Source organism: Astatotilapia calliptera, chromosome 11, assembly GCF_964374335.1.
Source record: "Astatotilapia calliptera chromosome 11, fAstCal68.1, whole genome shotgun sequence".
Lineage (NCBI taxonomy): Eukaryota > Metazoa > Chordata > Actinopteri > Cichliformes > Cichlidae > Astatotilapia > Astatotilapia calliptera.
This window is the reverse complement of record NC_137432.1, coordinates 20,882,331-20,909,758: the sequence shown is the minus strand read 5'-3', so window position 1 is coordinate 20,909,758 and position 27,428 is coordinate 20,882,331. Positions and strand designations below refer to the sequence as shown.

The window sequence follows — 27,428 nt, the reverse complement described above, 5'->3', positions numbered from 1 at the left end:
AAAAAATATTTAATTGAGAAGATTTCCGAGACTTTAATAATGATATTTTTTTTCTCCAAGTTGCTAAGGAGAGCTTTAGTTCGGTTAAACCACTTTCCATTTATGGGCGGGGTTCTTTAATATGATTGACAAGTCTCTAGACTATTGAGGCGACGCGCTGACGCCGCAGCCCTTGACGCATCTGGAACTTTCTGGATTTCAACCAATGGGCAAGTACGTCAATTGTACGCTCTTCTCTTTTTCCCACACAATTCCGTTGTAAATAAACGAATGACAGAGACGCGGTTGACGGTGAAATTGCTACCAGAAAATTTCATCAATACAGGATACGATTACCGGACTGTGTATTAAGGTAATTAAGGCCTCTAATATAAAGCTAACGAAAACCTACGAGTTCATGTAACGATTCTAGCCGTCGTTTTAATGTGCAAAGTAAATGAGTGACAAAGCAATGAAAAATTAGCTGCTAGTAGTGATGCTAATGCTAACTGTTGACATTACCAAACTAACTCGGTTCTTAAGATCAAAATTTGGTGCATTATTTTCTTAAATGTCTTGCAAGGTAACAACGTCGCCAAAAACAAGAAAATTGTTATCTAGTTATCAGTTTTTAATAAACGATTCTTAAATTGCCGTTAAGTAACTGGTAGATGTTTAGCTGGTTTATAACCCCGGGAAGTATAAATTAGTATTCATTTACCAAAGTAAAAAACTAGTTGGTCTTCATCGAGGATATGAAAGTAATCTGCCATTCCTAATGGACATTTTCCGCCACAGACCGAAACATGAATATGTGTTTTTCTCATAAACTGCACGGTGTCTTTTCTATCACTTGGTAGGCTTCTGTGGTTACGTTGATGTCATTCCTACCCGCCAGTGTGCTGTCAGTACTTGTAGTCAGGCTGTCGTGTACAGGCAGCTTGTGGCCAATGCCACAGGTTTCGACCTGCCCGGAAAAGTAAACTGTCAGCAGCAAGAGGAAAAAGCAAGTTGGCGTAAACAGACCTATCTTTTCTCCACCTGGCTGTTGGACTGAAGAGGGACTGACTTTGGATCATCCAACACTGAAAGCTAACATGTCAGAGTTAAATAAAGATGTGGTGGATTTGGTTTGGGGGAGACCCTCCAGTGGAGTGTCTGTCTCCATTTTCCGCAGATGGGCCCAAGGTATGATACTTTTTCTCAGTATGTTGATAAGAGTTTAAACTAATTTCCCCCAAAAGGGGTATGAAGCAATAATCCACTGTATCCAGACTTTAAGACCAAAAGACAGGAAGCAGTGATTTTGTTTGAAATTCTAGCTGAAACAAAGTTAAAATGTAAAACACTGAAAATGAAAGTATAAATACTTACCTGCCTGTTGAGGTTTACGCCCTGATTTTGTCTGTGGCCCTCAGATCTTCAGCTGGATATCCATTTGTTTGTTTTGTTTTTGTAAGTTGTTATTGACACAAAATCTTTTTGCTGTTTATCACAGGATTTGTTTTTAGTGAAAGTGAGCTCACAGCACTGGAGCAGTTTGAAGGAGGGCCCTGTGCTGTAATTGCACCTGTCCAGGTAAGATCGTATTCAGCCTTCTGACAATTTTTCCTGCTCATTTATGATAAAATATCTGTATGCAATTATTTTGGTTAAAATTGAGATTATAATAAATGCAAACTGAACTAAATGTGCCCCAACTGTTATGTGATGACAATAAGGTTTTCTGCTTTAAAGGAGATGTGGTCTTCGTCTCAAAAATAGCTTTGTTTGACTTATAGTTTAAAATAATTGTATTTTATCTTACACTGGGCTGTAGTGTAGCTCTTCAGTTTATCCACATTCTATAAAACATTTTTAGCCACTTTTACCCTCCCTTGAACACAATTTTCTGTTTTAAAACACAGAGTGTTATTTAACAGTAGGTAGGGCTACTCACAGCCAGACATGGGTGGCTCACTTTAGAGCACCTGAGTGTTTAGCTAAGAGGCGTTATATGCACATATGCTGACCTCACATTTTGAAACATATTCCTTGTTTTATGTAAACATCCACCATTAAGGAAAAGTATAATAGATCCCATCATGAGGAAAAAAAGTACACTGGATTTATAAAAGAAGACAAAGTGAGACAAATATTGTGAAAAATCTAATCTTGACCATCTTGTTTTGATCAAAAATAAAATTTGTATAACTGGCCACCCCATACCAGTGTTGGGTAAGTTACTTTAAATTAGTAACTTAGTTACATTACTAGTTACTTCTATCAAAAGTAACTCAGTTACTTCAAGTTACTCGTTACTTTCAGAGTAACTAGTTACTAGGGAAAGTAACTTTGGTTTTACTCAGAATTCTCTTGTTAATGTGTTGCTTCCGTAACTGGATACCCAGCAAGTTTGCCAGTCTTCTAGCTTGCTTACTTGCCACAAGTGCACTGTGCCACCTACCAATAGAAAGGAAAAAAATAATGTGCACATTTCCACGAGAGAAATCCCATGCCTGGACCGTCGTTGACCGCCGCATGATTCTAGCCTGCTTTTTACATCCAACACAAAAACTGCAGTCGAGGTGCTTTCGATTGTACTCAGAACTCGGAAATTCTGCCTTCGGAATAGGAAGATGTAGGTAACACCAGACTGCAGATGAGCTGCATACAGGGCTGGACTGGGACAAAAAAAAAATCGTCCCGGGGAATATGACTAGCCCACCATTATAGGAAAAATCATAAAGCCTTTGAATGAAAACAAACGCTGTTGTGACAGTGATGTACACTGTTCTGATGGTATATATATATGCATCAATCTATCAATTGTGTGTTGTAAAAACTCAGATAATTATTTTTTTAAAAGCTAGACATTTTAAATGAGAATAAGAAAGAAAAGTATTTCCTTGTGCCCCCCTTTCCCCGTTAATGCCCTACATGGACCCATGGCAACACTTTGCTAGACCCGCCCCTGCACAGTTACCAGCTGTCAGCTAAGTAAAAAAAGGATCCTGGTGTTGTTTGTCTCTCAGAAACAGTTCATAACTTCCCTTCAACTCATTCATGTCACCTAAAAGGTAAACCTGTTTCTCCATCACCTGTTCAGCTCTGATGATTCAGTAAGGACGTCTCCTGGTTTCATCTTCATGTTTCCCTCTCACCACATAACCAAACTGACATCATGACCAGCAGCTTTACAGCTGTGGCTCCAGCAAACATCAGCTGTACTAGAAATTAATCTGGCGCCACCGGGCCCTCACCACCAGTAGGCAAACATGGGGTTAGTATCTTGCCCAAGGATATTTGGCATGCAGCCAGGAAGCAGCCTGGGATCGAACCACCGACCTTCTGATTAGTGGCTGACCTGCTCTGCCACCTGCGCTAAAGCCGATACGCTGATCACTGATAAGTTTTATGATTGAAGTAGAAACAGGAGAGGAGAGAATGAGAGGAAAAAGGGGCAGCTGTGCAGCGTAAACACAGAATAACTCCAGCTTTGTGTCTTTTTCATTGTAGCTGAATTACGGGACAAACTGTTCCTTTTCACCTCAATACGAAACGCGTAATATTTTCTCTCAATACGAGACGATTCTGTTTTTTACGGGACGGTTGGCAACTCTAATAATTAACCTTATGAACAAAATAAAGTTCAACATCAGTAACATAGCACCCACCCAGCTGTATAGAAACTCTGTCATGCTAGCTAGCACGCAGTACGAAAAAGTCAGCATAACGAAAATAAACTCCACCTAAACTTGGTTTATATCTGACCCAGATGGACTGCAGGTCATAACTTCTTACCTGAAGTTCAGTTCACCTGACACTCGGACCGGCGGCCGCTTCGGGTCTCTCCTCTTGCCTCCCTTTTCCTCCATCCACCTGCTGGCATTCACCACTTGCAAATGTTATTGAATCTGTGGAAGCTCCGCGATAGCCACCACACGAAGTAACGAATAACGAGCATATTTAAATCCCAGTAACAAGTAACACGTTCCTGGTTTTGGCATAATAACTAGTTACCGTGCTCGTTACCACAATAATAACGTAGTTACTGTAACGCGTTACTTAATAACGCGTTAGTCCCAACACTGCCCCATACAAATGGTTACTTGTATAAAATGAAGTAAATATTAGTTTCTGTTAGTCTGTGATTGCTGATTTTGGACAAACAATGTCTAAGAGATAAAGCACATTGCACCATGCAATATTTCTTGCAAATTTGGTTACAGAGTTTGTTTCTTTGCAGGCTTTCCTCCTAAAAAATGTCCTCTTTAGCAGAGAGAGTTCCAACTGGAGACAAATGTCAGGTAATTTCTTTAAAAAAAAAAAACTCATTCACTGAATTGCCTGGTTTTGGGTTTTTTTTTTTTTTTTTTTGTTTTTTTAAAGCACGTTTTTATGTTTGTGTATGTTAGAGGAGGAGCAGAAAATGGCACTCTGTTCGACGCTAAGCGAAATCCTGGAGTCTGTCTGCTCCAGCACCTCTACGGGGTTCTGCCTGGTGACCTGGGCCAAAGGACAGAGCCCACACACTAGCACACAAACAATCACACAGGCACAGTCGCAAACACAGGACATGCCAGAGCCAGCAAGCAGTCAGCCACCACAGGAACAGCAACCCAGTGAGTCCTACGTCTGTCACATTTCCATAAAAGATGCACGTTGAAAATGAAACTGCAGAAGTATTTTTACTGTTTAAATGAAGACTTGTCTTAATATTTAATTGTTAAATAGAAATTTTTAATGACTAATCACTTGATCCAGTATTTTAATGTGACATGCTCTAACACTATGGTTTCTGTGTGTTTTATTGTGCCTAGCTGCTTTGGCTGCTGAGGAGCTTGGCTTTGAGCAATTTCACAGTGTTCTCCAGTAAGTGACAGTAAATGTTCTGTCCATATATAACAATTAGCTTCTTTAATTCCCATAAAATCCTGATATTAAGTAATTACTGTTGGTATTCTGGAGGGATTTGGACTTTGTAAGTCAATGTGGGACAGATGTCAATATGCATTACTGTACTAGAGAGCAGCACATTTCAACTAGATTAATCTAAGCCTGCAAGAATTGGCTTTCACATCGGTGTTACCTTTTTCACTCACTCACTGCTCACAATTTGCTGATTCAGCATTTTCACTGATTGCCTAATAAAAAAGAACTACCTTTCTCTCACACCGTCTGCCACACAAACACAAGCCAAATAAATGCAGTGGTGTGTTTGCCAGACAAATATTGAAATTTCATCAAATAGCGCACTGGCAGTTGAGACGGTAGTCAGCAAAAAGCAGTGCTGACTCACTGTGAGGAAGTGCACGCAAACCAAGACGAATAGCTTCACTACCAAACTTTCCAAGGTTGAACAAAGGAGGGAAGTGGCTCCAAACAAAAGATCAGATTATTCTTCAACCTCTCATTTATTTGATGCCTGCCCTGTTGTGAAAGGGCATCTGGGCATCACAAACTCAGTTAGTGCATTTGTCAAATTGACACCTCCTGAAGCCCAGCACATGTGTTTCATACATCATTCTTGTGTTTGTTTCCCTCCTGCAGCAAACGGACGGTCATGTCAGTGGCCCATCTCAGAGAGGAGGTGCTGTCTCTCTACCACACCTGGAGGGGGTGCTGTGGAGTCTTGCTTTTCCTTTATTCTGTCATCCTCACTAAGGTAAAGAAATGCAATACTGAAATAATTATGATGTGAATGAAACTGCTACTGAATTTTAAGACCTTGATTTTTTACATTAAATCATCGTCATTCATCAGTTTAACCAAAAATTAAATACATTAATTTCCTTTGGTTCTGTTTGTGCAGGGCATTGAAAATATAAGGAATGAGATCCAGGACACAATGGAGCCTCTCATAGATCCTGTACATGGCCATGGGAGGTAGTGAAGCAAATCTTCTTTCTTTTTTTTTTTTCTTCTTTTTTTTCACCCTCTTGATGCGTCTTTTCCCCTCTTTTGCAGTCAAAGCCTGGTGAACCTTCTTATAACTGGTCATGCTGTCTCTAATGTCTGGGATGGAGACAGGGAGTGCTCTGGAATGAGTAAGACTTCAATTAAGCATTGCACGGAGATGCTTAAAGACACCAAATCCGCACAAAAGAAACATCTACACATATGAGAGTTGCAGAAGTCATTTGTGGTCTAAGATTTAAACTCTGGTCACCAGACTGTCATAACTCTTAAACCTCACAGCACTGCACAAAACTAAAAATGAATACCAGTTTGACATCATTGGAATTCTTATTTTGTTGTTGTTGTTGTTTGTTTTTTTTCTCCCCATTCTTGTCTTGCAGAACTACAGGGAATTCATAAACAGGCATGTGTTGGTTTTCTCACACTGATGGAATCACTACGCTACTGCAAGGTACAGACACAGATACACTTACATTTTCACAAAGCTTGGAAGCTCTCTAAAATGTCACAAAACATCGTTTTCAAATCAAATGAAACTTACATGTAGTTGCATGTCATTTGACTACGTGAACATCAAATTTTGAAGCCTAGAAATTGTATTGGCTTTTGAAAAATATCCGCTCTGCAACAGATTGGCCTGCAGGGGCGCTAAAGAGCCATGCTTTTGTAATGAGTCCAAATTGTGGTTTAGGATTGTCTTAGTGAAGCAAGCGAGGTCTTTCTTGAAAATGCATTTGACATTTTTATGTGGTTAGCAAGTGTAGCACTGATTCCTGCATATATTGCTAAGAAATAATGATTATTTGCCCGATGTGCAAGGCTCTGTTTGTTTACAAAGCCCTTCATGGTCTGATTCATTATTACATGTCCAACCTCTTACATCAATGTGCTGCTTCCAGGTCCCTCTGCTCAATCGATCGGATGCTTCTGACTGTCCTGCGCTCTAGATTTAAACTTGGGAGAGGTCATGCATTCACTGTGTTTCCCCCAAACTGTGGAACAGCATTCCCCTCACAGTCAAATCTGTTCCTTCATTGAGTCAAAGCTTATTTGTACTAATTGGCATTTGAGTGTCTGATTTGCCCATTGTGTCTCCTGTGCTCCTATGTTTAGCACATTCTTATCTATTCAGTTTTTTGTGCTTTATAAATGCATTTGAATTAAGTTGAGATGCCCTTACTTTATGCACCAATGCAAACACATAATGCCATACCATCATAGATGCTGAATTTTGAATTCATGCTGATAACAAGCCAGACAGTCCATTTCATTTGTTCCTCAGAGACACAATGTCCAAGATTTCCAAAAAGGAATTTTAAATGTGGATTTGTCAGGATGTTTGTTTTTCTCTGGTTGCATAGTTGAGTTTTAACTTGCATTTGTGGATACAGCTGCAAATTGTGTTTACCAGCAATAGTCTATGTCCATTTATAATAATAGTGATCAGAAAAATGTTAGTTTTCTGGTTTGTCCTTTGCGTACAGATATGTTTCCAGATTCTCTGAATCTTTTGGCCGTAGTACGAACTGTAGATGATGAAATGCCCCGAGTCTTTGGTAGTTTATGTTTGGAAACACTCTTGAATTATTTAACATTATGACCATATGGTCTCTCAACAAATGATGATGCCTTCCACATCTTTATTTCTGAAAGATTCAGCATCTCTGGGGTGCTCTTTTTATATCCAGCCATCATCCTGACTGTTTCCAGTTTCTAATCAGTTATAAAATTCTCCACAAAGTGATTGTCTAGTATTGCCCAACTTTTCCAGTCTCTTAAAGCTGCTGTCCCAATTCTGTTTTTCAAAAACCACTACAGTTTTCTACAGTTCCAGCATTAAAGATGTTTTCAATTAGCTATGGAGTTGAAATGGATTCAAATCATTCAGTTTTTTCATTTACATTTTACACAGCTTGCCAACTTTTTTCTGTAGGTTCACGAAGCATAATTTAAAAGTATAAACAAATTGTCCAGTGGTGGTCATTTGTGAGCTTTCAGAGGATTTGTGTTTGTTCAAGAAAGCTTGAATGCAAATAAAGACGCCCATTGTGAAAACTGAAAGGAGGACTACAAATACAAATAAAGACACAAACACTTGTTGTTAGTTGTAATTCTGACATTTCAAACTGTGAACCATAGGCCAAAGTTTGTACTCCCAGGGGAAAATATGTTTGGAAGGAACAGTTATTTTTGGAAAACGTGTACTGAAAGGCTGACCAATCACAACGAAAACGTATAAAAATGCTTGTACCACAAAATAATTCAGCTGGCTTGAAAAACAGGAATGCTCATTTATCAATATAAGCAAGCCAAAAATAGCTGAAGTTGAGATATGGAGCCTGTGAACAGGTAAAGTGAGTAAGCAGCTGTAATAGGTTAATGGCAAGTAGATGGTTGCCAATGTAACTAAAGAGCTCTTAAGATCGACGTTACAAAGCAGCGCATTTATATGCTATTCATGGCGGTTTAAGTTATCATTGTCATTTTACAGCATTTCATTATGCATATTATTGTCGAGGGTTTTAGAGAAATAACATGCCGCTGTTATTTAAATATTAATGTTGAATGGAAAATCTGCATGTTACATTTCAAGCAATTACTGATTCATGATGAAATTTACTGAAATAGACACTCACAGGTTATGCATTCCTTTTCTCTCTGTGTGTGTGTGTGTGTGTGTGTGTGTGTGTGTGTGTGTGTGTGTGTGTGTGTGTGTGTGTGTGTGTGTGTGTGTGTGTGTGTGTGTGTGTGTGTGTGTGTTGCAGGTCGGGGCGTTCCTCAAGTCTCCAAAGTTCCCTATTTGGATCCTTGGCAGTGAAACTCACCTCTCTGTATTTTTCACCAAGGCAAGTTCAATACACACATCCATTGGAGAGGTAGCATATAATTCACACACAGAGACATACAATGTGTAACATAAGCCAGTGTTCTCAGCAGGTTAGAAAAACCAGAATATGGAAGGTGCTTTAAAATAGTGCAGATCAGATATCAATGTGGGGGGAAAACCAGAGGCAGAGAGGGAGGGGGGGAGAAAAATGAGTACAGAAGATAGTCATATATGGCCGGTGCTCTTTCTTGGCTTTTCACCTAACAAGTATGGGGGAAAAAATGCTCAGTTCCCAAAGATGAACTTAACAAATACTGGCACACAGACATGGTCTGCATTCTCGCTCCTTCTCACTTCTCAAACACAAACACACAAAGTTTTAATTTATCAACCATCTGTGATCAACTAAACAATATGTGGTTTATTTTAAAGTATTGCAAGCATGCAAACTGCTGAGTTTGTGCTCCAGCAAGAGTCTGCACTTCTAACCACCTTCACTGTCAGGTTAAATCCATCAGTATGGATCACAGATTTTTCTCTTCTGGCACAAGTTTTTTTATACAGCGTTGTCACGAGAGCTTTAAAGCCTCTGAAACAACAATCAGAAGTAGCTCCCAGTGCATGTACGATTTTTCCATTGCATTTCAGGAAATGTCAGTAAGTAAGTAAGCAAATGGAACACAACTGATTATTGGCAGTGGTTTGGTATGAGATTTTTACTGTGAGCCAAGATGCCAAAATAATCTGAATGACACTAAAAACAAGATAGTGAGATAAAACTTTGCCCCAAACAGCACAAAGAATGTTGGTCTAAGTATTTAATCCAGTGTCTGTTTTGTTAGTACTTGGGAAATAATAGTTATTTTAATGTTAATAATCCCAGATGTCAATGCACTCCCACATACTCTTGTATCTCAAATAATTAGGATATTATGAAAATATATTTTTGGTAGTTTGGTTAAAAAATATAGACTTATATTCTATATTAATTGCATGTAAAACTCTCTGATATCTGAAGTCCAGTATCCCAGATTATTAGAATATTTTAAGTTTGAGAAAATTGCCAATCAAGCAGTATAAAAGCTTGTCCAGTCTTCTCTCTCAGAGAAGCCTGGTTACTTCACAGCTGTTCAGATGGCGATTATCAACACCCTTCTAAGGACAGTAAGGCACAGAAGGTCATTGCTGAAAAGGCTGGCTGTTTTAAGAGTCACGTTTCAAAGCAAGCCGACTACAAGGGAAAAGTATGGTAGGAAAAGGTGTACCCTAACCTTGTCGAGAAAAGTCCATTCAAGAACTGGTGAGAGCTCCACAAAGAGCTGACTGAGGTTGATCTCTTCTGGAAAGGAGCAGCAACTGTCACATTCCTAATATTAAACCGCTCAGACACAGTATCAGAAACGTCTTACCAGGTTTAAAAAGAAATAAAACTGGAAAAAATTCCACAGTGGTTCAAAGTTCTCTTTTTAGATGAAAGTACATTTTGCTTTTCATTTGAAAATCAAGGTCCTGGAGTCTGAAGGAACGGTGGCAAGGATGGATATGTCACTTGCTGATGTTAACAGTTGTTACTTTTCTTTTTTTTTTATCACATCCAAGTCAACACAGCCAACTGCCGGGAGATTTTTAGAGCACTTCATGCTTCCATTGGCTGACAAATCTTAAAGAGATGTCAATTTCCTTTTCCAACAGGACTTAGCACCTGGCCACAGTCCCAAAACTGCTACCATGCTGCTGATCATGTTATTATTGTCTGTGATTGGCCAGCCAAATCCGCTGACCTGAACCCAAATGAGAACCTATGGAACATTGTAAAGAGGAAGATGAGATGCACTAGTATATTACTGTAGCACTGTGTGAGATTGCTTTACAAGTTGAGGCGCTCTGGAGATTTGTGTTCTGTAACACACTATACTGATTCAGTCCTGATATACCAGAGGGGCTCTAATTGTGGCCAAACATGTTATTGGAAATCTGAGGGGAGGAAAAAGAAATCTTTGGTTTTTGGGAGTATGAATGAATTATTGTCCCATTTTTACTTGTATCAACTTGCATCTGAGTTATACACTCAAGCCTTCTCCATTAGTGAACATGTAATTTAATATGCTGCTTTAGCTTGTGAATTAAAGCTGGAAGTTTCAGTTGTAGCAAATCGATTATCTCTGCTGTTGTGAAAATTGCACCAGAAGGGGGGAAAAATTCCCAAGTAATCATCTCCATCATAACGCTACCCTGCTAATATATCATTGATTAAAAGCTCAGTTACGAGAATAATCTCATGCCCACTATGTGAGTGGATTGTATTTTGCCTCCGCTATGACCTAAAGTCGTCATGCGTGAACAGATGACTTACCAATTTCTACAATTCCCCCAGCACTAGTGACATATTCGCATATACACACACATTCCAGAGCACATGAAACCTAATCCTGATTAGCATTAGTTGTGTGTGTGTGTGTGTTGCTTTAGGTGGATGGCTTCTTGAAGGAAATATGACTCCCATGTTCTCATCTGGATGTATTTGTACCTCTAGACACTAAAAACACACTTGAACACACTCATTCATGTATGCACATGTACTGAGGAACATAGGCTAGTTGTACACTATGCCAACAGTAATGAGCTCTACAACTTTGAGCTTGAGGTCAGGAAGGCAGATGTGGGGCCTCATTCAGTGTGACCTTGTCCTACTGTGAAGTGAATCTGTGTTTCGAGAATACTTTTCTGGGCTTTATGGTACAAAAATAAACGTGCCTGGTTATGTAGCTTTTAGCTCCGATATAGAACCATCGCCACAAAAACAGAAAACCTGATCCCCGCCTCTGATGTGTCAGTGGCTCCTTCTTTCTGTCACTGGGGACGGGTGTGTATTCCCCTGAGTGGTTGTCAGTGTGACTGTGGCTTTCAGGCCATCGGCTTAATGCCATTAGTGTTTTGTTTTGTTTTTTTATCTAATCTGCCTACACAAAGACCATCCTGCCAATTTTGATCTGTACCCACAATACCTCCTGCACTCTGTTCTCAGTTGTATTAATGTGTGTGTGCATGTGAAAGAGAGAGAGTCTGAGTGTGTATAATGGCATGTAATGGGATCTGTTTCTGGACGAGAGTTTTTTGAGACGCCGGAAAAAGGACAGAAAGCAAAGAAGTGGAGAGATGGGTGACAGATGAGACGTATCATATAGTATGTTTTTTAAAAAACAAAAAAAGATTCTTCCATCCTTCCTTTTCCTTCTTTCTTTGAAGTAGCTGAAGCTTGGTCTATTGCCCAAGTGAAGGACTCCCCAGCGCACCTTAGCCAGTCTCTTCAGATTGTTGATCCCTCATGGGAAGGAAAGAGGAGGAAAGGAAGTAGAAAGGAAGGATGCACTTTAAAGAGCAGTGTGGTGGTCACTCAGGAAAGGAGGTGGGGGTAGCCCCCCTGTGACATTTCTCATCGCTCTTTACTCTGCCCTCACTGAGTGATGAGGTTCACAGGCTGTATCTGCGCTTCTCCGGGGAGTTATGTGTGTGCATGTGTGTACAGTAGTTGTGCTCTGGGTCAGTGATTTACTAGGAGAGCGAGCAGCCGCTATGGCGCTCTGTGTCCCATAAGACTCCAGCTTCTGTCTGCAAAGACAGAGGATGTCTTTCAGGGACTGGTAAGGAGGAAGAAGCTGTGTGCAGACACAGTTAGCTTTAATTCATTGGTGTTTTACTGCTACTGGAATATGGCTTAAATCTTCAACATAAAATATTCCAAACTTAAGGTGCATTTGCCATCCCTTTTCAAATATCTTGTCTGCAGCTCACAGTATTCTTCAGTGTAATGTGTAACATATTATTTCAACTCGTGTGTTTGATGTAATAAAGTAAATTGCAAATCATTACTCAATCAGTGCATGTTTGCAAAACGACATATGTATTGCGTTCTTAAAGAATTAATATTTAAAACAACAACAGGAAAATAATCTGCGGGGCCTTTATGAAATTTGTTTGGTCATCTACGATTAATTTCTGGTCTCCATATGATCAGTGGGCGCGGGCCACACGCAAACACAAACTAACAAAGCGGTGTACATTAACAGTCATTAATAATCTGTGACAGGTCAGACCAAAGGTCTTTGTAGTAGGATAAAAGTCTATCTTTGTCACTGTATGTGTGCATTATTCTTCCTTTTCCCTCAGGTGCTGCTCTTTGTTATAAGACGCATCATTACACTGTATAACTATTCTCTGGTGTCTCCTTTCTTTTCTGGTGAGACACGTTTTTGCCCATCTAAGACAGTTTCATAAATCACTGCTTATCCTGCTTTGTCACACCTGAAACTGCACTCACTCATTATGTAGCAAGAGAGACACGGAGCTTCTGTTCTTCTCTGTACTTGTGATCACACAGGCTAGTTAAGATGAACTAAAGGGGCACATACAGTCTACATAACAAGCCCTCACTCACAGACTCTCTTCTCAGCCTGTCATGTAGTGAGTCTGTCGTTACCTGCTAGGAACAAGATGGGAGACACTGCCCAAGACCTCTGCTTTGTTGTTTTGAAACTGATCTCTACAGACGCACTCTATGGCCACTCAAAGCCTCTCAGCAACACAATAGCTCTTTGGATGGACCGGTGAGAAAGAGAGTAATTCTAGTAAAGTGCTATGTCTACCTGTCTTACCTGAAGTAGCTACATGCATGTGGAGATAAAGGCTGAAAGGTGGAAAGAAAATGGAACAAAAGTTAAGGGAGGGAGGGGAGGAAATACTCCAAAACTGGAGTACCTATTTAGCACAGAAAAGGGTAAGTGAGGGGGGGCGAGCTGGGCAGGGAGAAAGAATGAAAGTGGAAGAAGGAAGGACATGAGACGTCAACCTAAGAGAGCCTCTCAGCCTGGTGAGCACAGTGCAGCATGAAAGCAGATGGATAGAGGTGACGTTGAAGACAGTAGTCAGCAAACATTTCTTGAACATAACACAAATAATAAAGATCAGCCGAGCATTGTACTTTATCTAACATGTTGCAGTAAATCTTGAGCTGCTGTTCTTAAGCTAGGGAGGAAAAATAATGTTTGTTTGTTTTTAACTGTGTTGATAAAATACAAAATTAGATTGTTTATTGTTGATCTCATTAGATATTCACTCATTTCTCGTACTCTTACGGCATTGGGTACGGAGGTGGCAATCGCAAAATCCAACAGGCATTACTTCCTAAAATTGGGTTGTGCTCATCAGATAACAATAGTACACAAAACACTCCTTCATCCAGTTTAATGTTTGTTCTTAGGGTTTTTCTTGCTGTATGTGTTTGCTTTCATGACTTTTTAAAAAGAAATTAGTATTTTCATCTGAAAAGAATAAGAACATCATCACCTGTTACATGAAATCGAAGGTTGCAAGTAAACCTAAATAATTAGTATTCGTCTATCATCATCTTAATAGCTACTGCACAAGTAGGTCTGTGATCTTAAATATTTTGTTGGCTAAAGTAAGACTTCCTCTCTGTGTAACATGAGTTAATTACCTAAAATACGCATAATTACAAATTTTATTTCCTATCTGTAATTTGTTTTGTCTAACAATGTTCTTGATCTAATAAAAAGACATTTGCTGAAAAGGACGGTTGATTAAAAGACAAACGCACATTCCTGAATTCTTACTCGGATCCTCTTTCCGGTCTCTTAAAATTTTTTGGCAAGGACCGTAAATGTATTCCAGTTTTACTTGGAGCAAATGTTCTACATTACATTGTATATTTAAGTCCTTGTGATTGCATGACTGTAGTTCCTGCTTTGTTCCTTTAGAGAAGCTTGTTTTCGCTCCCTTGCTGAGGTCACGGGTTTGCACAGAAAAGGTTGCACTGCAGAGATTGGAATGTGCTCCTTCACAAACAGCGTTTGCATCTCAGACCTGGCTTTGGTGCTGCAGTGTATCATTGCACTGGTTCTCTGCATTAGCATTGTACCAAATGAATTTCATCACAGGATGCAATTTATTTGTTGCACTGACACTACCTCTTGCATAGACGCTCGCACATACACACTGACATGAACTGTTACTCAATTAGTTTGAGTGGAATGAAATTGTGAGGCACACAACATACATGCACACACTTCCCTGCAGAGTTTGTTAGCTCCATGACATGTTTTCCAACTCAGCAGCGTCTTCCCCAGGCCTCTAATAAAACACAGATCAAAGATGGCCAAGCAGACCTATCATTGCACACACAGTCATGTAGGCTTTGCTGTCATTTTATGTGCCTGTGCATGGTCTTGACGCTCACATGAGTCATTGTCTTTATTAGTCCCTTTCTTGTGCTCATATTGGTGTGAGTCTGTGTGTAATGGTCGGCCATAATGATATGTTTTGTTTAGTGTGTTGATGACCACTTAGTAGTGTTTGTGTCTTCGTTGGAACGCAATCTGTAAATGTTAGATTATCAGGTGAACATTGCAAACGGACTCTCAGTTCATGAGGCTTATTCGACCTCTATATGTAGCCTTAAATTAATTAAGCCCCGTGTCTTTCAAATGAGGATTATTTTCTCAGTTGGGGTAGAAGGTTTAATTACATTTTATCAAAACAGTTCATGTTTCATGATACAGACGTTTGTTCAACTCCTTCTGAACTTTTTTCAGCACTTGATTCCCCTGGGAATTGTTCAATCTTGGAAGTGAAGCATAGACGCATCTAACTAATGAAAAATCTTCTGTCAGATTTATGGAGCCTGTAATGTTAACACATCAGGCCTCTGCTGTACTCTGTCACAGAAAAGTGTGTGAGCGTACGTTTGCTGGTGTGACTGTTTTTCTTTGCATCTGAAGAGCCTGCAGCTGGGAGTCATCTCTTCTTGGACGTGTCTCCCTAACCCCCCCCCCCCCCCCCCCCCCCCCCAAAAAAAAAAGCCTCCTCTCGCCTTAAATAAGCCCCGAATACAGTAATAAGTGGACCATGAAACCCAAGCAGCTTGTGTGGATCAGAGGCTCAAGCTTTAATAAAGGCTGGCTAAAGGAGATGTGGAGGGTTCATTTGCTCTCCCAAAACATTATGTGTTTGTCCAGTGATTCATTGTCATAAGTACAGTCTTGTAAAGAAGAACAGTGAGAACCCTCCGACTCTTGTCTTCACGTTTTGAACAAGTATTTCATCTTTACCTTCTCTTCTCTTAAAAATATTCCCTCCATCTCCCGTGAGCTTTTTTTTTTTTCTTAAACTCTTTTTAGTGTTTACACATGAAAAATATTTATAGGGCACTTTAACATTTACCTTCGCTCTCCTTATCACTGATTGCTTTCAGTGTTGCTTATCAGACACTTTGGTTATTCGACTCTAAAACCTGTATAATCTTGACAAGATCTGACACCAAGTTTGAAAATATCAAATAATACCTAAATGCAAGATAAGATAAGTCAGGACGTTTCTTTTCATTTTGGGGGGGAGTGTCCAACAAGATCTATCGCAGGCCTCTGGGGTTAAAGTGCTGTATTAAGGGTTTGGTATGTTTTAAACAAACTTGATTTTCAAACACATCATCCAACAGCGTCCAGAGGCAAAATTGTTTATACTCCAAATGGGTAAAAAACCTTGCGGTCATGTCCTCCTTGTGGGTCAAAATACTTTCCTGATTTTACTATTGGAACTCAGTTGTGTGCAAAAAAAGGGGTCTAAACCTTTATCACCCCTGAAGATTTTAGTTCATGCTTTCATATTTTTAGTTTTGGGAAGTAAGACAAAATGTCAATTACAAAGTCAGGAAATGGAATGCAGTGGGAGGAAGAATTTCAGAGTCTAACAGTCTGATAAGTTGTGGGGTTTTTTTTGTTTTATTTTTTTATTCCCAATTTCCTCAGTATAGAAAGAGTAATGAAGGCTTTGCATAAGCATGCTGTACGATGTATCAACCACTTATAGATGGATAAACACAACTCTTCACATCTGCTGCGCCTGTCAGCGTTGCTCTCTCCAAACTTTACCAATATACAAACATTGCAGAGCTCGTCATAAATCACAAGCTAGATATTTAAGACTTGATTTCCTGACACTGTGTTTGGAGTGAAAACAAGCCATCTAACTTTATCAGCAAATCAGTTAATAACCCAATGAACTCTGGTGATTGCACAGGCCCCTTAGGTTCCACACATACATGCTTAATGTACCAACAGTGAATCACAAACCTACTGCTATGAGTGGTGCTCTGTATTGGCTGCATGTTTAGAATATAGAGTGGGTTTGGTGCATTAGTATTGCTCAACTTGGGCAGGACCAATTGAAATCTGCTCTTAGTAGAGATATAGATAAAGAAAAAGATAGCGATATATAGACGATCATCTGAAATGACAGAAATATGACCTAACTCTTCTCCTTCTCTCTCCTCACTCTGCATACAAATATTGGATGTGTGTGTGGTCACTTTAGGGTTAAACCTCTTCACGTTCTAGTGCACACGTGTTTTTTACTTGCTCTTGTCTTTAATGTCTTGTCTCTTTGTCCCTACTGTCTCCAAATAGGAGATGTCACTGGTTGGTCCAGAGTCTCCATCAGAACAGGCAAGGAGGGTTTTCCAGTCATTTGATCCTGAAGGTAACGGAAAATCAAGTGTTTGCATTTAAGATGTACTACTGATAGCTCTGTTTAAGCTTTGACTGATACCAGTTTTAAATTAGTAGTCCTCACTACAGAAGGAGAAGAAGAGACTCTGCATGACTCTTCTATATGTAAGGCAGCATCAGGCTTTACTTAAGGAACAAGGCCAAGGAAAAAAAGTAAAATGGGCATTTTTTTTTTAAACTTTTCAATGTTTTTTAATGCCTAATTTACTTGCACTTTGAGAGCAGTTTGATAAAACACAAGAGACTTTCAACTATGTTTGCAATAGTTTCTTCCTCTGCTCCCTGCTTCACCAAGTCTGTGAATGTGTCTATTTCACTATCTGCAGACCAGGCATGGGTGAAGTTTAAAAAGCTTTGCAGCAAAAGTCTAAACTTGACCAAATAAAATAAATAATTAAAAAAAAAACTAAAATAACTGGAGGAGAGAAACCAAAAAGGATTTCACCATCAAAGACTACAGTGCAAAAAAAAAAACCACTAACAGAATTTGTTCTAGCAGTAAAAGTGAAATGCATCCAGGCCACTCACCCTTTGTTGTTAGCTCTCTCCATGCTATATAAGTTCTGTTTGCAAAATGTAAGAGTTTATGGGCGCACTGCTGTTGATGGCTGACATACTAAACTTAGAATAACACAGACTTGAATTTAAGAGGTCGGCTCCCTGCCCTGAACACCTGAACCAGCACTGAGGCTGTTATCCAGTATTGATCCAGTAATACACTAAGTATTGATTGGCTTGCCTCAGTTTGATTCATATACAGTCCACATGTTATTCACCTTCTGTCTGTCACCAGCTGTGCACAGGTTTTGATTGAGCACTTTACTTTATTTGCTTATTAATACACCAGTTATATGTAACCTGGCACACGGATGTACTTTAGTTATTCCGAACTTTCACTAACACAGCTACACACACAAACTGAGAAAAAGACATCCTGGCCCAACTGTCTTTTCCTTCCTTCTCCCTGCTTGCAGATGCAGTGATAACCTCTTTTCTTTGTTGTTCTCATCACCATTATTTTCTTCTGCAAAGAGAACAAGGGTCCCTGTCCCTCCTCTGATCTTCATTGTTGTTGTTTAGGTTAGTGAGATCAGCTCAGCTAACAGCTGAGTCAACCATCCTGCTTCTTCCCCCTCTCTTCCTCATTTTCTTAAACCTTTCTTGTCACTTCCAAGTCACTGTGTAAAAAGACCACAGGAAAGACACAGAGAGAGTGGGACAATGACAGCAGAGGCAGCAGGTTGTCATGTCAGTAGAAATGAAAATGTTGTGTGTAATTTTCATTCACGCAGCTTCAGGATTATATTGTTAGATATTTATGTTCACTCAGAGAAGAGAAACATGCAATGAAACATTTAGTGTTAACATCTGCCGTGCAGTGTTTTTCCTCCTGCTTGAATACAAGAGAGTGAAGTGAGCAGTAAAGAGATGTCAGGAGTCGTACACAGGACGTGAGCATGAACTATTTTATTATTAAAGTGTGCAGCTGGGAACCAGTTATAACACATATTTATGTTTTCCTATTTTCAAAGGAACTGTGCTGTTCTTCATTGCTGTAAGCTGCATTATTCACGATATGTGCCGAGGTCTTTCTGTATTTTGTATAGGGGCGGGTATCTCTAAATGATATCCAGATATTTATGACGATCTAGGAAAACAAAAGTACTATCCGTACTTGCAGGCAGCAGCATTTATTTATTTTTATTTTTTTAACAATTAATAACTGTCATTGATGACACGCTTTCTGATTTTGAAGGTGCCAGCGCTATAGTGCAGTGGTGTTATAACAGCGTAAATTATATATAAGCCCAAAAATAGCCTTGGTAGTATTTTACCTGGAAACTCTAAATGGAAAGTACATAATAACTGATTAACACTTAACAATAACAAAACTTTCCTGTGTAACACTTCAAGAGCTGTGCAAGGTGGTCACATAAAAATATTTTCTACCTGGGATACTGACTCCTGAATCTTGGATTGAGGGATTTTAACCAGCTGCTTAAAACGCTGCTTTTCCACGATCTGACCGCATCAGTAATTTCCATCCACCGTTTGCTCTTCCTGTCATATGGCGTGCAGCTAATGAGTGCTCCAGCAAAGCTCGGTGGAGTCATTTGTTTACATCTGGGTCTCGCATCACCAGCTGCTAGTGTCTCCTCTTTTGTAGCCTGGTTGTTCTCAACAGTGTTTTTTGCCTCAAATGGTGAAGCGAGTGTTGTTTCTAGCTTTTGGCAGGAACACTTGTCGTGCATATTTTTCAAAGCATTGTGCTTTTGTTGGAGGTTGTTGAAGTAGCTCCCTTTTCAGGTCAATTGTCATAGGATGTTGACACGTGGCTGGCTGCTGAAATTATATCTCCAAATTACATTTGCTTATATCACGTTTTTACGTTGAGGATATGATATAGCGCAGCTTTAATGTGGTGTGATGTGATGTTACCGCATGATTAAATCCTACCAGCTGACAACAAGCTTGCAGGCTCCAACAGCTTTTACAACAAATATGTAAACACAACCATCGTCTGCACTTTCCTTGTTCTTCATTTGTCTCTTCCTGTTGCACAGAATACCACTTTGCTTGTTGTCAAATCCGCTTCTGCTATCATCTGCCAGGACATTCTGCATGCCATATGGTCTTTTCTCCCAAACACTTGTTCAAACAAACACATGCGTGGGCTCCAGTAGTTGGACCCACAATCTTATAGGGATACGTATACACACATGAAGGAAGAATGCACTGTACAGATGAGTGCTGCGTAACAGGGCCATAAATCTGTCTGTGTCGCATGTACGGTCAACACAGCCCCTTGTGTTGTGGAAAAATGGCGCCAGAAACATTCACACGCACGACAGTGATTCACAAGAACTACAAACTCAGTAACCCACTGCACTTTTTTTTAAAAAAACATTTGTTTGCCATTGTCCCTGCTGTCTGCCCTCTGCTCGCTGTCACACCATCAGCTGCCACTCTAAGAAAATATCTCTCCGTCTTGGTAGAACGAGATTGAGTTTTTGAGAGCGAACTAGCAGCACACTTGTCAGTTAGTGTTCTTTCGATCGCATTTGGGGTTTATGTGTATATCTAAACACGAGACCGCACAGGCTCACATGCTGATGTTTAAATGACATAAAACTGCACGGCCAGACAGCAGCGGACAGAAACACATGTTAGTGTTTAAAGCTTCTCCTCTCAGGTAAAGCGATCATCACGCTTAAGGAATGTAGGTCAGAGAGAAAAGACAAGGTGTCTGTGTGAAATGTGTGTCAGATGAGTTCATTGCCCAGGCTTGTGATGTAAATAGTTCTTATGCCACATGTGTGTAGGTGAAGGCTTTGCCTTGTTTTTTAATTCAAGTTTGTATCTTATGTTTTGTCTAAAGTCAGCACCCTTTCTTTATGTCTCTTTCTCTCGCTCCCTCTCTGTAGATAATGGTTTCATCCCAGAGTCTCTGCTGGAGGATGTGATGAAAGCTCTTGACCTTGTCTCAGAGCCTGAATAGTAAGTGCTTGCATGTTCAACGCTTTATGTTTGTGTGTGCATGTTTGTGTGTGTGTCCGTCTCCATGTGGCACCTGTAGAGCTTCTTAGATTCTACCTCCAAAGTCACTGGCAGGCCAGGTCAGCACCTCCTTGCTCATGTTTCACTACCAGGCTGCTATAAAGCAAGACCAGAGAGAGCCCGCTATAAAGGCTGGGGAAGAAAGAGTCAGAAATTGAGGCTTACGGGGAGATCGTTAACTGCAGGAAGAAAGACTGAGAGATCGAGGAAACACTTTAAAGTGCCGCTTCAAACAGAAGCACGTTCTCCTCTGAGGAACAGTAAGCCTTAATGCTGTAGTTACTGGACTTGCCAAGTAACCGGACCAATAATCTGGTCTACAGACCCCCAGATGGCCGATACATCACAACAAAACACAGCAAACTGACGGGAGACTCCCAGTGCTAACAGGAGAGTCTCATTCCTTACCACACTACAAGATCTCACCGGGATTCCTATGTTAAAAATAGCATCTTGATTACATCAGTATTTAATAGCAGTATCGAGACTTTAGGAAGTAAACATCGTCATTGAGAGCAGTGAAAGTTTTTTGTTTCCATCTATCCTGTGACCTTTGACAGTCAGCAGCTCTAAGACTTTTGTTATGTTTGGCAAATTATTATTTCTTGAGATTTTAAACACATGGATACATTTCTATATAATTAGATTTTGATTCTATAAGTACTAATAGAAATGTACTTATAGACTGTTTTGGTGAACATGTGGATTCCATGTGGATTCACTTTCTGTATGTCTGGAAATTAAGTAATCAGCTGTGATGCATAATGGGAACCAAAAAGTGAGGTGAAATGTTATTATAGGGTGAGAAGAATATAAACGAGTCTCCTTATTGCGATCTACAAGCACTTAGATGGCATTGTTGCACCCTTACTATGTTTTGAGCAAATCCAGCATATCCAGTGCAAGAAATTCACTGACGAACAATTCAAGTAGTCTACATTTTGATATTTAGGTGTAATCTTAATCAAATATTACCAATCTTGCTAATCTACTGTCTTTGTGCAATTCCTAAACAAACAAACATGATCTGAGAAGAAATTAATGTGGCATACTCAGTGTGTGCAGATTAATCTCAAAGTCCAGTCAGTTTTTAAGTGATGTAAGTCATGCAGCATTTACTGATATAACCCACCAAAAACAACTGACCCTGCTGAGCCCCATCAACACAACTTTTTCATTGTGGGATTTTTATTTCTTTTTATTGATTCCTCTCATCGTGTTTTTCTTTCCTCCATACAAAAGGTGCAGAAGGTCAGCTAGAAGCTGTTAGTATTTCAGAGGGTTGCTCAGTGACACTGAGTCTTACTCTGCGTGCTCCTGCTGCATGTACAGTTGGTAACAAATCGGCAGATGAAGAAATAATCGTTCTTTTCCTTCTGTGTCTGCGTATACTCCTCACTTTTCTCCTCACTGCCTTAAAAGGGCAATCTGATCAGATTTTTTTTCTATCACAGTGGAATAATAATAACACTGATCTAACACATAGGAATGTCTGGACAGAGGTATATTTAGTTGTACCACAGTATTCACGAAAATATGCACGCGCTTTCCCAAAACATGCAACATGCATCATGAATCCACACTGAGTGATGAGGTGATTGTAAATTTGGATCAACTTTCATACACAAATCTTGTTTCCTTTGTGCTGATAGTTCCTTTCTCCTGAAACTTGTTTTTATCTGTTTTGTTGGGGCATTTTATGCTGGGTTTTGTTTTTGGTCTGTTTTTGTCTGTAAGTCTGTTTTCGTCTGCTCACTGTATGTTTACTCCCCCTTTTTTTTTTAATCTCTTCTCCTTCTCAGTGTGACTCTGGTTAAGAGTAAGCTGGATCCAGAGAACTTGGGCATAATTCTTCTGGGCCCATTCCTGTTGGAGTTTTTCCCTGATCAGGTATATGTGTGTGTGTGTGTGTGTGTGTGTGTGTGTGTGTGTGTGTGTGTGTGTGTGTGTGCGCGCATGAAGATGGAGGTCAACTACAGCTTCTACAATACAGCCCCTGCATGATAAATGCCTTCCATCCGTTATACAATCCATATCACAGTTAAAACATATGGAGGAGGCCTTGTGCCCAAACACATATGGGTGACACTTAGGTCTGTTTTCAAAGAATATGTGGAGTGCTGCTTTAGCATTATGCCAATAACATTCCTGTGGTGTCTCATGTGAAATGCATGTGTGCCTGTGTGTGCTCACCATCATATGATGCTGCTTGCCGAGAAGTTTTAAGAAAGAGCAGTAAGATGCTTTTATGAGGCCGGGCGAATGAGGAAGACGGGGAGGTGGGGGAGATAGAGGGGAACTGTGTTAAAGTGATCAGGGCTTTAGGGACTCGCCAGAAGAATGGCCCCGAGCCGCAAAAAAATTATACTACCATTAGCCAACTGGACACACACACACATGCAGACACACGTGGGATTGGGGCGAGGGTTAGAGTTTCATATATACCGTATAAACACGAGAAGCTGGACACGCTCTCAAAAAACACACCCAATTAGCTTTCTGCACCTTCAAGAAAAGTCATTGGAAGTGTTTTGGCTCACTTTCATTGTTTTGATCATTTTTTTTGTAGCGTAGGCTGTTTTGTGGTAATTTGGAGTTACGCACGCATTTCTGTTTAACGCCTGGGATTTAACATTAAGCTTCGGTTGCAGCCAGAGATGTGACAGTTTGACTTTTGCTTTTCAGCTGGCAAAGGTTCTGCCTCTGTGGGTCTCTGCCTCCATCTCAGTGAGAAAAGATTGCTCAGAGAGTCTTCAACAACACAGCATGTTTTTCACCCCGTTCACTCTGTGCCTGTTTTTCAGGATTCAGGAATCCCAGACTCATTTCCCGTCTACCACTACAATGGTCTTAAACAGTCAAACCACAAAGAGAGGGTAAGACACTCAGGGTTTTCACGGTAACTAATGGCACTGGTTCCCTTTTCATATTCTCTGTCTCTCTCCCAATTACCTCCGCTCCTTTTCCCGTCATCATTCATACATACATGCGCACACATACACACAGCTGGTGGCAGCCGGCCACTCCAAAATAAACAGTAGCTGTTGCGAGCCTAATAGCCTGTCCGTCCATCCAAAGAAAACCCTGGCTTAGCCTCGCGTTTCTCTGAGCCATTTCAACACGAAGGCCACTGTCAGCAGGCTTTCTGTGATAAATGGTCAAACACAGGCTTGTTAAGCAGGATTAGTTTGATGGATGATTATCAGCAGATGCCATTGGTGGCTTTGCACAAACCTGGCAGTCAAAAATATCAGTTTCTTCATCTGTCACGTTTCCTGGTGTGTAAAATTGCTAATTTTTTTCCCATACCGCTACCTGAAATTGTAGGAATGGCACCATGTGTGCCCACACAAAAGTGCACACCTACTCACATAAGAGGCAGGTTGTGATGGCATTTCCATTCCTATAGCTCCAAATGGGAATAACAGGCCTGCTGACTGTGTGCCTGTGTCTCTGTGTAAGACTGCTGTGTACTTGCATCCCTTCTGCTGACACCCTCAGAGGAACAGTCAGAATTGAAGTACACTGATTTGCATTTAGGGCGGTTAGCGCCATCGTCTCACAACAAGAACGTCTTTGGTTCAAATCCCAACAGGGGCCTTTTCTGTGTAGAGATTGCATATTTTCCATGTCTGTATGGGCTCTCTCCAAGTACTTTGGCTTCTTCCCTCAGCCCAAAGACATGCATGAGGTTAGGTTAATTGGTCATTCAAGAGATGTTGGGGGGAGGATATTTGCTGTGTATTAACCTGCATTTATGTGCACTCTCAGGTCGAGTACGTGGAGGGGACTGCTTTGGTGCTTGGTTTTGAGGACCCCATGGTGCGGACGGATGACACTCCAGTGAAGCGCTGCCTACAGACCAAGTGGCCATACATCGAGCTCTTGTGGACTACCGATCGCTCTCCGTCATTAAACTAGCACTGACACAACAAGCAGCGTGGTCCTGTGTATGCAGATGGAACACTACTGTGTCACAGCACGCCTCTCTGCACAATGACCCCAAAAAGGTCGGCAGGCTACAAAACTGAAATACATGCAACACAGATGAATGAGAACAAGGAAAACAAAAAAAGACACAAATGCACTCAAGCGATACATGTTCATGGACTAAACATTAAAGCCAGAGATCCACTCTGTCATTCTCACATTCCACACAAACTCACCTCTACACTTCATGCTATTGTCTGTACACCAGTGCTTGTAACTGACACTGAAGATGTTTATGATGTGATTATTTAAAACAAAAAGAGTGACTGTTTATTTTTACAGGTCTGCTCTGTGCCGACACCTGTGCTACAGCTTGGTAGTAAACCGTTAGCATACTAGTTTGATTCGACTGGAGCATGTCATCAAATCAAATGCTGAATCGCATGTAGAGCCAGTCGACTGTGAAACACTACTGTTAACCCAGCTATAGGACTGTTCAAGGGAAAACCTACCAAAGCCTTCCACATAAGAGAACACAGAGACGGACTGCTTAGAGTTTACAGCGTAAAAGGGACCAACCCGGACGCAGAGATATGACAGGAGGTTTTCCGTGTTTTAACCAAGACGGAGCTGGTTTAGGTGCTCTGTGTGAGTGCTTCATGCACTACACTTGGATGTTGGACATGTGCTCATGTATTTATTACCAACACTCAAAAATTGTGAAATAAACACCTTTTTTTTTGTTGACATGCTGTGTGGTTTGGTAACTTAAAATCCTAGAAATTCCCTTCTTAAGTATCCTGTCATGACCAAACATGGGACAACATAAGGTGTCGGATATCCCAGCTCGGTCAGGACCTTAACCACTAAATTGCACGAACGAATGTTTTGTGTTCCCCAGAGACTCTAAATCTACAAGACACTGATGGTCACTTAAGTACCTTCCTATAAACAGGAGAGGAAAAAAAATGCATGTTTCTGTTTGCTCAAAATTGTCCCAGTTGAAGACAAACGAGACAGTCTGTACTCGGTCTTGTATGTCCTCACACTTTGGTCCCTCATAATTCAAAACAAGTGGTGAATGTTTGCAGAGTGAAAATTTGTACCATTTTAGCTACTTAGTCTCGATTCGGGGTTATGACAGCAGCATTTGTAGCTCAGCACACATGTATTTGTGTGTTTATATGTGGATGCAGAACGCTTGTTCCTCTCTCCGTCTATGCACAGGAGATGTGTAATATTACCTGGGTGTGTCTCTAATGGAGAAGGGATGTGGTTATAATCCGACATAACGCTCATTTTAAAAGTCTTATGGTGAGGTTTTACAGAGAGAAGAGAAATGAAGTCAAAGTGTTTAAAACATAAACCACCACTGTTCTCGTGCAGTCATCAATCCACAGTGACCTGCAGTAAATCTCTGATCAGGACACACTGGCAGATTGACAGGAAGTAACACGAACTGTATGCGAAGTAATGGTTCCACGTTTGGAAATAGGACGTCTGTGATCATTTTATTGGAGGCAAGGCAGTGGACAAAATGATTACGGATGGAAATGTGCACACCGGATACTCAAACTGAACTCTAAACCTGGAGAATGATGGCGTTACACAGACTGCAAAAAGCGCAGGACGTCTGGTGTCTCTTCACTCCATCATCCTTCTCGCCATGTCGTCCTGCGAGCGAAACTAAAAGAAACACATCTGCGCCTGCTTCTGTCTGCTCATGTTTTCAATTCTTTATTTCCTCTGTTCGTCTTAGATTTACTTTGAAACAGCTGAGAAAGAACAGAGACATTCCCTAAACCCATTTTCTCTCTGTCACAAACGGGCAGACACACAAACCTTTCACTTCTCTACAAAAAGGGAAAAGGGGGATGAGAGATGTGCAGACAAAGTCGAACAAGTCTGTGATAATAAAGTAAAATGAAGCAGAGGACACAGGTACACAGGCAGGGTTTGTACAGGTGTGGAAGTTTTCTTTTTATCTGTTAGGTGACGGTTACATCTTCTCACCTTTGCGGGGGGGATGAGAAAAAACGCTTCACTTTTGCGCTGCTTCACTGTGTTTTTACAACCCTGCGAGCCTGCCAGGGGAACTTAATTTATCACTAACGTCCCATAAAGCTTGGTTTAATTAAAACAAACTCCCCATGATAATAAGAGGCAGTTTGCGGGTTTGTGTCTTTTTGTTTCCTTCCTTTTATTTTCAATTTAAAAAAAAGGCTCTGATGTGTGCTGAGCTAAATATATTCTACTGCGTGGTCTGTCACCTCTTCAAAAGTTTTTTTTGAAGGGGGGTGTTTTTTCTAAGATATGCAGCCTAACAAAACTAGCACATACCTCGATTTTTCTTTTCTTTTCCCCCTGCAAGTCGACATAATAATTACTGACATAATTACAAGTGATTATTCTCCACGGAAGGAAACGCAGCCCTGTTTAACGGCATGGTTAGCCCGTAAAAGTAGGCTCTAATGTGCTTTAATTTACCAGTCTCTTTGCGTTTGCGTGCGCACTGGCCATATCTGCGCGTGCTCGGCCCAGTGTTTAATATTAGTTATTGTTTCGGGATGTCTTAGAAAAGCTCCTGTACTATAAAGGGAGCGGTGACGCGCCAGTCTCTTCTGCGCGCTCAGATGTGGGTTTTTTTGTTGTTG

At 40.5% G+C, this 27,428-nt stretch overlaps 1 protein-coding gene across 1 annotated transcript; it reads left to right on the top strand.

The window, feature by feature from the left end:
- The first annotated feature begins 212 nt into the window (after positions 1-212).
- Positions 213-25,521, top strand: mindy3 (MINDY lysine 48 deubiquitinase 3). The gene is made up of 16 exons (XM_026183609.2): positions 213-352; positions 840-1,167; positions 1,478-1,557; positions 4,208-4,268; positions 4,377-4,583; positions 4,782-4,833; positions 5,512-5,626; positions 5,774-5,847; positions 5,929-6,008; positions 6,261-6,331; positions 8,646-8,726; positions 17,185-17,257; positions 20,712-20,784; positions 22,647-22,734; positions 23,649-23,720; positions 24,616-25,521. The coding sequence occupies exons 2-16, from the start codon at positions 1,077-1,079 to the stop codon at positions 24,763-24,765; spliced, it is 1,368 nt and encodes a 455-aa protein (XP_026039394.1). The 5' UTR covers positions 213-352; positions 840-1,076; the 3' UTR covers positions 24,766-25,521.
- The last annotated feature ends 1,907 nt before the right edge of the window (positions 25,522-27,428 follow it).

Excerpts from the sequence above, each read along its gene's own strand:
- mindy3 (XM_026183609.2), top strand. The coding sequence starts at position 1,077 with ATGTCAGAGTTAAATAAAGATGTGGTGGATTTGGTTTGGGGGAGACCC. Across the intron at positions 1,168-1,477 it reads TTTCCGCAGATGGGCCCAAG|GATTTGTTTTTAGTGAAAGT; the intron begins GTATGATACTTT and ends TGTTTATCACAG. Across the intron at positions 4,834-5,511 it reads CAATTTCACAGTGTTCTCCA|CAAACGGACGGTCATGTCAG; the intron begins GTAAGTGACAGT and ends TCCCTCCTGCAG.